The 15463-nt window shown below is 31.6% G+C and overlaps 1 protein-coding gene across 2 annotated transcripts; it reads left to right on the plus strand.

Annotated features, from left to right (window-relative positions):
* The first annotated feature begins 23 nt into the window (after positions 1-23).
* Positions 24-11585, plus strand: LOC139510232 (vacuolar protein sorting-associated protein 28 homolog). Of its 2 annotated transcripts, none has more exons than XM_071296716.1 (9): positions 24-171; positions 3757-3785; positions 4473-4510; positions 5623-5712; positions 6554-6656; positions 7005-7106; positions 8116-8169; positions 9633-9724; positions 10082-11585. In XM_071296716.1, exons 1-9 carry the CDS (start codon positions 141-143, stop codon positions 10200-10202), a joined length of 660 nt encoding a protein of 219 aa, XP_071152817.1. In that variant the 5' UTR covers positions 24-140; the 3' UTR covers positions 10203-11585. The 2 variants fall into 2 exon arrangements, with proteins under 2 accessions (XP_071152817.1, XP_071152826.1); XM_071296725.1 differs by having other exon boundaries at positions 48-852; positions 2470-3785.
* The last annotated feature ends 3878 nt before the right edge of the window (positions 11586-15463 follow it).

Consider the following 15463-nt stretch of genomic DNA (forward strand, 5'->3'; position numbering starts at 1 on the left):
CAGACGTCATTCAATCAAACTTCGTTTTGTAAATAAATTGTTATTACAAAGGGAAAGGGACATGACTCATGATCAGAACCAAAACAAACGTCATTTATAGAAACATTTCATTTGAGGGGATAAACTAACAAAGAAAGGCAATGTTTGCACAAGTTCCACCTAACCATCAAGGTAAAACAGTTCTGTCTTCAAGAAGGAGTAGAACCCTTATTGATATTTAGGTGTCAAAGCACAGTCACTTGCTTCTGTTCTGTAATTTGTAAAGAAATATACACCATCTCCCTTTGATAAATTTTACTTCTCTTTGTACAGGAACAAGTAATTTAGGGTCAGAGCTGTTTACTAATTTGACATTTCTAGCCCTTGTTTGATATCATACATTTCCATAATTGTTTCGGCCCAGTAAATGAGGGTGGTAATCACAGGCACTTGTTTCTAGAAACAGTGCCTGTGGTGGTAATGCCCTTTACCGTCAGGCATCAAACGGTCATTTTCGGCTACCGTTAGCATCAAATTGGTTAAAATTTTACTGTGATTCGTCAAAATATCCTTATCATGATACGTCAGATGTCTCAAATAACTATCGTTACCGTTATTTGGATAAAAATTAACGTTATTTGTCAAAATCAGTTGGTTTTTATCGTCTAAAAGAAAGTGTACATTTTATCGTCATTTTTTACTGTTATACAACATGAAGGTATCCCCATTACTACCCTCATAGATCCTGCCAATGTTTTTTGTGCTATCATGTTGATCCAGCCCAACCTCGCTCTGGCTCAAGTCGATCAGGCTCAACTTCCATTAAGTGCCATATTTAAAGTGGATCCTGTCCCAATTTAGAAATATATTTAGGCCAACTAAAATTAATTAGTAGATTTTCATCCAAATTTTTGAAAAAAATGGGGCGGGTGGGAGGATTTTATTTTTTAAATTTTATTTCATATGAAACCTTCTGGTCACGGTTTATTCATATATGCAAGTGTAATAATAAGCTTATATCGTGTAAATACATCCACAAGGTGTCTTGTATAAGACAGTAACAATCAAAACCAAGGAGTAACCAAAGACTCATAAAACCAAAAGACATTTACATCAACAGTTACAAATAATAAGTAGGAAACAACACGAACTCCACTAAAAACCAGGAGTGAAATCAGGTGCTCCGGAAGAGTAAGCATTTCCTGCACCGTATACGGCTCCCGTCATGTTATTTCTTTGTTCAGTTCGGTAATGATGGAAGGTTATTATGACTGAGGAAGAATATCACTGAGATATGATTTCTGACACACTTTTGTCATAATGGCCAATCAGCTCATGATGGCGACCATAAAATTGCTTGAGTGATGACTTTAATTTGATTGATTCATAGCCCTGTCTTATCAACTTTTGAGAAAACAGTATTCCTTGTTCAACAAATCAACGTACTTTGAGCTAGCTCTAGAGTAACGTATCAATTGAGACACATATACTCCATATGCTGGTGCTGCTTTTTCAAATTCGTAAATATATATCTCTGATTGGCAATCACTGTTATTCATGTAATTGCCGCTTTAGATACCTATTTTATAGTAAACAGCAGAAATGAGGAGAAATGCTCTCTTCAGTTGGACTACCTCCATCAAATGTATTTTGCTTTCTACGCAATGTTTTGTTGTCCTAATAAAATGAAGCAAATGCATTGGTATGCAACACGAGTACGATAAGTACAGAATAAAATGAAAACTTAAACAGTGTTGAAATAATAGGGTTGGTCCTTAGTATGCAAGATGCAAATATAATTACAATGTAAAACATAAAGTTGTTTAATGACTCTATCGTGGGTATTGTGACAGAGGATGTTTGCTGTTTTTCTACAAAAAACGAAAGGCATAGCTAAATCTAAATCTAAGAGCTTGCTATAAATTAATAAATAAAAAATGCGTATGTTTGTCGATTTTATGAACTCAATATACCGTCACCAATCTAAAAAGTTCATGCTTTTGTCAATTACTTTATTCCAGTCAAATGTGTTCCACGATTCTTACGCTTTTGGGTTTCATTCACAGTTCAAATTTCTTGACACAAAGTCATTGTATAAATAAAATAAATCCAAGGTGTTTTATTCACAAACATTTGTGTCATTTGTGACATACGGCGATTTGCGTTTTTGGACACAGCATATTACTCGTAACCCGAATATTTCATGCCCTTCTCGTAATCAATCTCTATTCTCCGTAAATGATGTTGTCATCATAGATCAGAATATATCAACTTAATGATTTTAGTAAGAATACTCTGAGAAATACGAAAACCGTATTTTAAAACAGGAAGTTTTACATGAAGCGAAATTATCGACGGTTACCGGTAACGGAAATGAACAAAATCCGGAAATCATAATTTTTTCAAAAATAAAAAAAATCGGGGCGGGAAGATTTCAGAGGGGCGGGCGGGGATGAAAATCTATCAATTAATTTTAATTGGCCTTATAAGGATTGGAATAATAACGAAGATATATATTAATTGTAATTCATAAATGTTTATGAATTTTATAATAATGTAAAAGGTATACAGTAAAAAAGATTGTCCACAATTTAAAAAAATGTTGTGAGTTAAAAACAACTTGTGTAGTAGTCTCAGATGTTACCTGAAAAAAAATGCAATTAATTATTATAACATCAAATAAAAAGATCAAACTACATTGTATAAAGACCTTGTTGATTACGTTACTTTTGTCAATCAGAATTTGTATTGAATTAAGTGATTACAAGCTGCACTACCTTAGTTCACAATCATCAGACAATTGTTAATTAAACAAACCAATTATAGACTAAAGATTTGATTAAACCAGTCTTTATGATGAGTTAAATTTTTCTAGGTTCCATTGGACTGTAAATATCTATTTAGCTGTTCTATACATTTGTAGATGAATAAAAAATAAAATAAAAATCGCCATGACATTCACAGTTAACATGAAAAATAAATTCATACATTGTATTTATATGCTGAAGCTGCTATTCAAACAAGACACATTCACACTCATTTTCGTATTTATTTAAAATAATTAATCTTACTGGTGATCAATGGTACTCATTCATACTTCACTTACAAATGACTTAATACCTGTTGTCATCAATATTATCAATACTTTTTTCAAATTCCATTTATCTTGATTAAAATTTGTCACCAAATCCTCAGAAGTCAATATAGATTATTCATTATTTTATTAAAGGGCCGGATGTACATGTATGTTGGGCCAGGTCGACTTGAACAGGATCAGTTTGTGGCCGGATTGATTTGAAACGTTTCACTGATTATACCGTTAAATAATAGGTTTACAACAGACCATAGACAATATTAATTTGCACAAACACATAAACATAAACATTAAATGGTTATGGCATATATATATATTGAGACAATAAACTTACAATAATTAAATAAGATTGACAGTGGTATTCACATGAAAAGAAAACTCAAATATGTGTGTATTGACAGTCAACCTTACCAATTATTTTAAATATCCATGAAAAGTGAAATAAGTTGCCTTTTATGTTGATAAGCAGATCTCAAGAATGTCACACATGAATGTACGTTTCGATCTCTGTTTTCATAATAATTGAATTGGCTTATCATACCTGTGTTTCCTTTTGACAACACAGAAAAAAGTGAAATGTTAAAGATGTTGATTAACATTATGATCTATTTATTTTTTTCTTAACCATAATAACCCAAAATTGATGGAAAGATAAATGTAAAAATAATTATTTTATATTATAGCATCATCAAACAACTCAGCTCTATATGAGGTAAAGATTGGTACTTTATAGATTAATATCAGAATAAGGATGTGGTATGATTGCTAGTGTACACAAGTTGTTTGGTCTCTGGTTGTCAACTATCCACCAGAGACCAAATAATTCAGAAATCATATGGGGAACTATTGGTCACTGTATGACCCTCAACAATGAGAAAAATTTAATACCATACAGTAAGCTTAAAAAGCATCTGACAGGACAAAATGTGAAATATTTTAAACAAGAAAAGAAACCGCCGAATTTATGTACAATGCAATAAAAGGAAAAAAAACATATGATAGACACCAACAAAAAATACAGCTGCTGAAATATAGTCTCCTTACTTGGGATAGTAACATACATAAGGTGGCAGGTTAAAAATGTTAAGAAGTGACAACACTCTAAACTTGTTACATTGGTGAAACAGCACAACATAAGGAAAAGCATTTTTATTAAAAAACTACATAATTTTCTGAATTGTATCAAAAAATAATTATACATTTGTATTTTCAAATGCAGCACAGTATATGTTTGTATATATAGTTACCATTCTGAAAATTTCAATTTCTTTTTTTCTTAATGTGTATTTATTGAAATTTTGTTTGTCCTTGATTATTTAATCTTTTGGTGTTAATAGATTTGGTTAAAAATGAACTTCAACAATCATGATTAATTTGTCTTATTTATTAAAATTTATAGGAGGTCAAGTTATACAGAACTGCAAGGGATAGAGAAAAGTAAGTTCAATAAAAAAAATGAAGAAATAACACATTGTATGTTAATTATTATAAGACATTTTGGAACAGTGTTATCTGATTCCTAAATGGTACATTTTATAGTATTTCTGTCAGTGTCACTCAGAAGTTGTGTGGTTATAGTACATATTGAAATAACTACATTCATTGCACAATGAAATCTAATATTCATGATGACACAAGGACCCACAAATGCAACACTAGATTATTCTTTTAAAGTTTTTCAATGAATGTGGCACCGTTAAAAGTAATGAATACTTGTATCAAACGCCAAAATGACTGTCAGAAAGGTCAACCAATTTGTAAGACATGTTTTGGGTTCTGTATTACCACTTCTGAATTTGCCTTTGTTCCACTCATTACAATGGGTTTTGGCAATTATGTGGTTGAAAGTTTAGGGCTTTCAATATTTTCTTCAGTTGATTCTTTGGCAGTCCAGTTTATGGCACACCTTAATGGCATGAATCTATGCGCAATAGCATTTGGCAATTTGATCAGCATTTGACGTCGCGGCCATAAACTTGTCTCCCAAATGATGTTGCCTAATCAATTTCTATTGACGTTGCATTGTCACTACATGTTGATTTGGTCATTGATGGTCAGCAATAAATCCTGTCTACCTGTATCGTTGTCAGAAGGACAGTAAGACGAGTTTCTGAAGTCAAACTGCATGGTTGCAGCACGTTCATGTTTTCCTGTTTGCAGTATTCTTGTGGGCTGATTCATTTTTTGATTCCTCAGTCTTGGCAATATGAAGATGCCAAATTTTTTAACTAATTTAAGTGTGGCCAAGGATTGAAAGAACTGTTTCACGGAGGAAAAAAATTGAAAAAAATCTTTTATGGGTTCCAAATTTCGCTTCAAAAAATTTGTGCGACTTCAATTATCTGATATGATCAATAACCACAGGTAAGTCAGGTGTTGATTTTTCTTATGAAACAGAAGTATGGTTAGCATTTATAGTAGTTGTATGAGAATCAAACGATTTGGTAAAAAAAACAACAAAATGAGTTTTGGGTTTTTAAAGTCAGTCAGTATATGTCTTTTTTCAATTTTGAGGAGGTAAGGATTTTTACGATATGTTTACTTTACAGGTATGACAATATGGCAGATTTATATGCTGTTATCAACACACTGCAAAGTATAGAGAAAGCTTACATCAAAGATGCTATCCAGGCTAAAGAGTAAGTACCTAAACTAAGATTTTATCTTTCAGAATTTTTGTCTTTTTACAATAGCATGAGACTACTGCTTATTTATACTTTATATTTGTATAATTAGTAAAATGAAAAACATACATCTCAAATAAATGAAATGAGGTATTTTGAATTGAACAAATTGCTTATCACTCTTTTCATACACAAATCAGTATAAAAATAAAGGAAACCATCATTGGTCTTCCTGTGATGTTTAAAGGTGTGAGACAAAAATTCTGCCCACAACTTTGTATGTTAGAGTTGTTGTGATTCAAGTTGAAATCTCCAAGTTAAACACGCTTGATTTTAGTACATATAAGTATTGGTTTGTCATGTTTATTCAAAACTTAATTTAAGCTGTTTTTGCTACTATGGAGTCCATTGTTTATTCATGTAGTCAATTAAGCTTATTTCATCCTAATTTAAATTTCAACATAAGCATTATATGAACTATTGAAATTATAGACAGAAGAGACATATACATGTAGCTGTGTGTCAACAGTTTGATAAAATGATAATTGATATATAAGTAGCTTGTGAATTGATTATATTTGTTGGATACTAGTTTTTGAGGATTTCATGGTTACAGGTAGGAGAACCACCAAATTCAAATGTTTAACAAATTACTAATTTTCTGTTAAAATGAATGTATGTAGACTTGACCAAAACCACGAAATTGAATATCCACAAATATGCAAGTTTTCCTCAAACCATGAAAATTGGTAACCACCAAAATAAATGATTCCACAGTAAGTAATTATACAAAACTGTAAATGTTAACAAAGTGGAGATAACTGAAAAAATATTAATAGAAATATTTATATTACAGATACACAGCTGCTTGTTCTAAACTGCTGGTACAGTATAAAATTGCATTCAAACAAGTACAGAGTGAATTCAAAACAGTTGAAGAATTCATGAAAAAATACAGGGTAAGATAAAGTCGTTTAAAAATTTAAAAACATAAATTTGTTTCAGTTATGTATATATTGTTCATTTTATTTTTATTACAGTAATACAATGAATGCAAAAACATTAAGAATGTTATTTATTTCTGAAAAGTAGGCCCTCAGTGTCCAATGAAAGTTCATGAACTTAAATGAAGTTACCTATACTTTGATCAAACATTAGCTTTCACTATTTTCCTGTGTTTTGTAGGATACAAAAAGATGCATATTGCTAAGTAAACCCAACATTTTAAGAAAGTATTGTTGAATAGTACAAATAAAGCTTTTAAATCTGAAGAAAAACTTATCAAATCTTATTTCAATTATTTTTAGCTGGACTGTCCTGCAGCACTAGAAAGGATAAAAGAAGATCGACCAATCACAATTAAAGATGACAAAGGCAATACCAGTAGATGCATTGCAGACATTGTCTCAGTATGGTTCATTTTATAGCTTAACAAACAGAAGATGTATTATTGCTGACCTTGTATAACTATTAATGTCTGTTAACTTAATGTCAGAATATATTGAAATGACCTTGAAGTTATACAAAAAAATTATTTCTTATTTCCAATTTTCTTTCTTTTTGTCTTTATATTCTGTTACCTTTGATGACTTTTCAATCTGATCAGTCAATTTTTCAGTTTGACTATATTTCTGTTTGTATCCTACATTTTATATAATACAAGTGATATCGCGGGTCCGTGACTGACTTAAAGTATATAACTATGCCTAAGCCTTATTTTAGTAATTGGTATTGTCATCTGATAAAGTCATTTCGATTATAAGATACACAGTTTTTTTTGCTTTCAAATCTTTCTATTTGAACCCGTCGACCTGGAACTTATCAATTATTGGTAATATTAATTATTTGGAAAACAAAAGGTCCTGGCTATCCAGGAATGGAGTATTTTTTAATCAACAGCATTGTCCTATATTAGTTATCTTAGAAAGTCTTGCTGATTGCTGAATAAAACTACAATAGGGAACAATTTGACAATGATAAAATTTAGTAGTGTCAGCCCTTTGATTATGACCCATGTATATAGCAAAATCCTAAATACACCGTTTGGTGGTGCGCCTGTCAAATGCGGAACGTACAGATAAGGTAATAGCTAACAGGTGAATATACTATTGTATCGGTATCGGATTTGACCCGGAACTTGTTAATTATTGGCAATATTAATTATGTGGAAAACAAAAGGGTCTGGAGTGGTGTAATTTTTAATCTACACCATTGTCCTATATTAGTTCTATATAGAGTTGAATTCTTTGATTTGTCGTTTTTACCCGATGACGGCTGACAAATTGGACCTCGTAATTTTAGTATTATAGATGTTATACAATTAAAGTCAATATGAATCAATTTCTTTCTTTTCATTTTGGGAGTAGATTTTACTAGCTCAATTTTGTTCTCACAACCAACTTTTTTTTATCTTTTCAGTTGTTTATTACAGTAATGGATAAATTAAGATTAGAAATCAGAGCTATGGATGAGGTAAATACAAGGAAATTTAATATACGACACATCATTTGTAACACTTTTAACAAAATGGTGGCCAGAACGGTCAAAGTAGTTCAGCTACATTAATCACTAGATATAGCCTGTCAATGTGAGTTTAATATATGACATATCATTTGTAACACAATTTATCGCTATTTTACGAAATTTTCCCTTGATCTTGCTGACTGACAATTTCCTTTCTCAGCGGAGTCGAGTTATATGAAAAATTATCGCTAGAAACTAAGGGGGCATGTGGTGTTGCTAATGAAGTTGACATGAAATTGACAATGTCATAATAGGTAAAATAGGGATAAACAGATTACCATTGGTCATCTCAACTCGATTGCTTTTTTCACTTTAGCCGTACTGGCTCAAGCGAGAAATTCAATCTCATTGAGATAATCAACGATAATCTATAATAACAATTTAAAATGTGGCAATTGGTCAAAGCAGTTTAAAGAAAAATAGTACTAGCCAGTAATTGGCAGTTTAAGCACTGCTTTGAGAGAGTTGTGAATAACTCTGATCTAAATTAAGAAGGATTGCCAGTTTCTCCTGCTGAAGGTCTTTGGTTCTCTCTGTATGCTTGTGTTTCCTCCACAAATAAGAAATTGCTAAGAAAGTTACAAATCTGATTAACCTTTAGACAAAAAAATAATAAGAGAGAACCGTACAACAGGGTCCCCATGATACTTTAGATATATTATATCATGTAACACAGCCTTTTATAATTCATGGAGGTTTGTACAGGTAGGGTCAAATTTATGTGTCAGAACATAATTTTGTATTTACTGGCACTGTTTTATCTACAAGAAAAATCCACTATTGCTTATATACATTTATAAAACTTAAAGTCATAAGAAACCTCAAATTAAAAAAAAATATGCATATGTTTTTTATAACTAAATTGATAGTTTTCATTATACAACTTATGTACATATACTTTTTTCTGAGGAAAATTCTTTAATTTGTCCACATTTAGAAGAAGTTTACTTATTTTTAATTGCTTGCTTCCAGGAAGCAATTCGCCGACATATTTTCCGTATGCATAGTGACCCGAGCGTAACCCTCCTCGTAAAAATCCGGTAATCGCAATACGCATGGATCTGTATTGAAATAAACAAATATCTGACTATACATGTTAAACACGTGCTCAATACCCATGCTTTTTGTGATTTGTTTACTATAAGGTGACAATCGTTAAAACTCGGCTTCAAAACACGGCATTTAATGAGCAGCCATATTTTTTAAATCATAACAAACAGAGAGAAAAAAAATTGACGATTATAAGATATATTTGCGAAAATAATGATAAAATCGTGCACAGAGGACTAAGTTTATGATATATACATGCATTGGTTCAAGAATTGGATAAACATTATTTTTCACCACTCACTCGTTTCATATGACTTTAAAATGTGGTGTTTTCTTGATAATATTTATGTTCTTTATAACAGATACATCCAGATTTGAGAGAACTGAACGAGACTATGAACAGACTAAGCATCCTTCCTGAAAACTTTGAGGGAAGAGATAAAGTTAAAAAATGGTAAGTTAACTAAGTCAGATATCAATGTAGAAGAAGTTTTCAAATCAATGTGGAACAGAAAAAAAGGGAGATCACTCATGCCTGTTATCTCAGTTGACTAGATAATGATATGACAGTTATTTGCATAAAGTTGCTAAGTGATCTTTTTCAATCCTTAGGAAGATATTTCATTTCATTTTATTTTCAAATTTGTTAAAATTATTTGAAAAAAAGTATCTTTCCTAGACATACTCCCCCCAAAAATAGTTGAACTAGTATGACAGTTGGAAGCATTTCATCTCAATAACAAATAGAATATATTCTAGATAAGATTTAGTACATAGAAAAAAAATGCATTTATTTTCACTGTATTTTTAGGTTAGATACATTGAGTGGAATGTCAGCCCATGAGGAGTTAGATGATGGACAAGTAAGACAGATGTTATTTGACTTGGACAGTGCATACAATGCATTCAACAGAAATTTACATGATCATTGATAATTTGTGTAATAATTATGCATCTGTACTATCTGTGAAAAACAATACTTAAATTTGGGGAAATTAAATGTCTTAATGATTTTTAATTTGTAAAACTTTGTTGCAACTGAAATACATCTCAATTTGAATTGATAATTGTATTATGAGGATTTTTTTCTTTGTTTATGGAAAAATAATACATGTATATAAATGTAATGTGTTAGTTAATCTATTATACTGAATGTTCTAATAATCCTTATTGTCTTTCAAATTTTCATAAATTGAAAGACCTTACTATGACATTATGTACATAACAACATTATAGTTTATATTGGAAAAAGAGCATAATTGAAACTATCTATGATAAAGTTCTGAGGCCAAAACGTTGAACTTGACTTATGAATTTCATGTCAAGTTTTGTTTTCAAAAGTCCAGATAGAGTGAGGTTAGACCAAATAACATAAATTTTAATGCATGTTTGTTTCAAGTACTATTATATGATGAGTAATATAAACCATTTTGTAAATGTAAACTTCTCCTTTAAAACCTTGTTAAAGATATAATAAGGCATGAACCTCATTGGAAACATTGTAGAGGGTGGTGAAGGGTTATTTTCGTGCAATGTGTTTTGCCAATTTTATTTCACGTGCAGCCGATAAAAAGATTCGTTTTTCACCGTGTTTTGTGAAATCGGTGAAAAAATCAATGTGCGAGAAATTTTTAATTGTTTTGTTCATTGTAAAATGGCGATTTTATTTCGGGTTTTTCCATGCAAATACCTTCCATTATGCCCCTCATTGTATGTGAATATTTATGATTCCGGTATCCTGGAGCTTCTATTATACAATTTTAGTAAGATGGGCATGCCATACTCTCCTTGGGATATAGTTTTTTATATAATAATTCAAAGCACAATAATGTATACAGTAATTATTTGTTATTAATATATTGTTATGTATAGATATCTGTTGTAAGGTATACTTCTGTAAATATTGTGTGCAGTACAATGCAAGTTATTTTTATTTTGAATGACTTATTTTATTTTGATATATATTGTGTCTGTAGAGAAAAAAAAATCATTCAGATATATGATTCTCTTGGATAACAAATAATTTGTTTCTCAAAATTTGATTTATAATAAAAGAAATATTGGTTTCAAATTTCGAAGATAATTACAACATGGACTTGTAATAAACGCAAATAACCTCTTATTAAGCAGCTTCCTTTCAATCAAAAAAGAAACATAAAATTGATTTTTTTTATGTTTAAAAATTTCTGACAAGAATTTTTTTGTACACATTAGTTTTTCTTGGTTATCAAATTTTCGGACAAACTATTTTATTGACTGTAATGAAATCATTGTCATAGTTTGGCTCAATAAAACATCATTGTAATAAAATGTAATACAGTTTTGTATTTTGAAATAATACTTCAAGAGAACCGCCAGTGAGACATGCTCAGTACAGACATCCTTTCTTAATATATTGTTGTCAATATTCCGATTATTTCCCAGGAGGAAAATTAATTGTACACAACTTTTTCCAAACAGATTAAAAAACATTGATGAAGATGATGTTTATGACTGACCTCGTGTTATAAAGTATTTCTTGGCTGGACATATTGTGAATACAAGGTGATGTTGGATACATACTAATGAGACAGAGTACCAACATAACAAATAACCAAAAAAACATCTAATGAGCCTCAAGGATTAAATTGTGTATAGAAATATGGTCATCCCTTGTTCTTCTTCTGACAAGCAGTAACACTCTGGCCAAAGTTTGGCATCCGTTTGACTCTATGGAATGAGCATCCAAATGCAGTCAGAATTTGGGACGTTCAATCAAAAGCCTAGTGTAGAGAGTACCATTTTTTTGCATGTTTAGTTGTAACAACTCTTTAAAGATCCATAAGTGGCCTGTTGCAAGGTTTCATTTCTGTTCCTAGTCAATACATCCTTTACTAGTAGCGTTTTAAATAAGCTGCCCTTCATCCCAGTTGAGCCCCTGTCAAAGGACACATGTAAATGTGCAAAAGGGATGAGACACAAGTTAATCAAACTTATAAAGTCTTCTCCCATCAGTATTGCTGGTTCCTGGAAGCAATTTTTATGCAAACAATTATTATCTGTATTTAAAGATATTTTTGTTAGAAATCAAACTGGTAAGTTAAAAAAACATATAAAGCAAGATCATAGAACGCAAGATATATTTTTTTTATCGAGGATCTTGAATTTCAATGTTGTTGAAAGCTGAACAGACATGTATATAACTATAACCAGGGACTTTCTATACTAGTATATACTTAGTATAGAAAGACCCTGCTACAACGAATGGGAGTGTTTAACTACTTAGGCATTGACCATAATGTTCTCGTACGATTGGGAGACGTTAAAAAAAATGACAACAGCTGATTCAGCCGGTAACGAATTTCCGATATCATAAAAGATTCACAATTCAAAGAAAACTTCCTCTGCTTAATTGAGCCCCTAAATAAATGTCAATAGTTAAGTGTTATTCAAAATTGTCGAAAGCAAAGTTTCACATGTGTTCTCGCACGAATACTGAATAACAGACGGACGGCCACACGAAAAAAAAAACAAATATTTCACTTTCGATCAGAAATCCGGAAAATTACAGATATATCTCGTATCATGATAACACTGTTAAAACTGTAAACTTGTGTTGTTAATGATATATTTTCAGGTTCTTCGTGTACATATTGTCAATATTTTATTTTATTACTTCCAAAAAAAAATTTTGGTGTAGAAAATTCAGGGGAGGCAGTTGCCTCCCCTGCCTCATAGGTAGTTACGGCCCTGTATTATATTTTGGTGATATTTCTCAACTGGTGGTGCGAACACATATTTCACATATGCATATGTATCTGGAAAAAAGATGGGGAAGATAAAAAAGGTAAACTCAAAACTCTTCAGTAGAGATAAACTAGAAAGACACTAATGTCATCGAAAAGAGTGTAACGTGTAACCGGGCGATCAATGGATCCGTATCTGAATAAATCAGGATTTCAAGTGTTCAACTCAATTTTTCACCACAACCAGTTGTCCTATTCAAACAATCAACACATCCATAAAAGAATTTACAACGAAAAATATATACACAGCACAATGCACATAAATCAAAATTCAAGGCGAAGTTTCTCATTCACAATATATAAACACACTGTATCATAACAAAATATATTTACACAATGTCACTATGCAATCACTATGCAACATGTATCAGACCGATTTATTCACAATGTCACTAACAGATTATTATGCAACATGCATACGGCCCTTTATTACACCATATCACCAACAGATTACTTTGCAACATGCATCAAGTAAGTAGCTCACAAAACGTATGAACACAAAATCACATATACATATATATAACTTCTATTTACAACGTCCACCAATATGTAGTATCACCTTGTTAGTCTGCAACTAACCACAATAACACAATGACACAATGACTTGCACAATGTTTCAATTCACAAGTTTCTCTGTCTTGAGCTGGCTTATATACTACCATATGGAACGGTCCATTATACGTGAAGGGGTGAAAATCAAGACTATACCAATTTTAGGGGTGTTTTTAGTAATAGATGGTGCTCCAACTATGGAGAAACTTGTATACATATAGAAGCACAATTAATAAGGAAAGACAACTGGAATTTCACATCGAAATAAATAAACTATGACCAATTTTTGTTACAAGAGTAACACACCCATAAACAGTACATAGAAAACTAAAGAGTGAGTAACATGACTCAAACCACACCAAAACAGGTGTCGATCTGAGATGCTCTGGATTGGTAAGCTCCACTTGTAGCACCTGTCAAGTTGTTCAGTGTATAAACACATTCGGTGATGTACAATGTAGCACCTGTCTAGTTGTTCGGTGTATAAACACATTCGGTGATGTACAATGTAGCACCTGTCAAGTTGTTCGGTGCATAAACACATTCGGTGATGTACAATGTAGCACCTGTCAAGTTGTTCGGTGTATAAACACATTCGGTGATGTACAATGTAGCACCTGTCAAGTTGTTCGGTGTATAAACACATTCGGTGATGTACAATGTAGCACCTGTCAAGTTGTTCAGTGTATAAACACATTCGGTGATGTACAATGTAGCACCTGTCAAGTTGTTCAGTGTATAAACACATTCGGTGATGTACAATGACAAACCGGTATCTAAAACCTGAGACTTCTAAAGCGTGAACTTAGTCTAATCTGATACGTCAAATTGCATAAGACTCCGTGGACACAGGTGGCGTTGAATTAACAGTTGAAAGGTCACATCAATAACCAAGTTGAAGACTGTTAACTGAAAACTACAAACAGTTGCTCCCTCAGGTTGCTCCAGATCTAAAAGAGTTTAATTTTACATTTATACCCATAGTTAGTTGATTTTCAGGGAACACAATTAAGGAGTTACTATTTTAGTACTCGATATTTTTTTACTTTCCTTCGAGTTTAAGGTTACCTCCTACCGTTACATTTAAGTTTGTATGTTTCTAACCGCAACCGTTTGCACATTCGTTCTTTGAAAACCTTGATACAGAGCGTACATGATTAATATTATTCAGGAAACAAGTGCTTCGCATATCGCGAAACATATAGCTGTCAATAGTGGGATATTTCTGTTTAATTACTAACAAACACAACACAGTATAACATTTTGCATGTTTTATTTGAAAAAATAAAATAACACACTTGTAATTATCAATGTCGCTACATAGCAAGGCATCTATACTAGCATTTTATAATGAAGCAATTTTCTGGACTAATCTTGTCACAATCTTTCTTTTTCTTTGATGGGCATTTGTTAAATTATACTTAATTTCTTAAGAAAAGTATTATTACATTCTTAATTATACAAGTTAAGATATTGAAGTTTGATGCAACAATGTTTGTAATATTGATTTCGAGCGAAAAGACCCAGAATATAAGGATCACTTACAGATGTAAAGAAAAATAATGTGCCAACAACTAGAACATCAACATACACACTAATGCGTGATTGAAATGAGGATATTTATGCAACTTTTATAAGGTAAAATATAAAAAAAAACATAAACCTAAAACACGAAATATTAAACTTCTGGCTGAACAATTGTAATACTCAAGAACTGTAATAAAGGCAATAGTAGTATGCCACTGTTCGAGAGTAATAAATCGATCGAAAGAAAACAAATCCGGGTAACAAATTAAGACCGAGGGATACACAACAAAGACAATGCTAAACACACAGAAACGAACTATAAGATAAAA

This window comes from Mytilus edulis, chromosome 1 (assembly GCF_963676685.1).
Source record: "Mytilus edulis chromosome 1, xbMytEdul2.2, whole genome shotgun sequence".
In the NCBI taxonomy this organism is placed as follows: Eukaryota; Metazoa; Mollusca; class Bivalvia; order Mytilida; family Mytilidae; genus Mytilus; species Mytilus edulis.

Excerpts from the sequence above, each read along its gene's own strand:
- LOC139510232 (XM_071296716.1), top strand. The coding sequence starts at position 141 with ATGTTTGCACAAGTTCCACCTAACCATCAAG. Across the intron at positions 4,511-5,622 it reads ACTGCAAGGGATAGAGAAAA|GTATGACAATATGGCAGATT; the intron begins GTAAGTTCAATA and ends TTTACTTTACAG. Across the intron at positions 6,657-7,004 it reads AATTCATGAAAAAATACAGG|CTGGACTGTCCTGCAGCACT; the intron begins GTAAGATAAAGT and ends AATTATTTTTAG.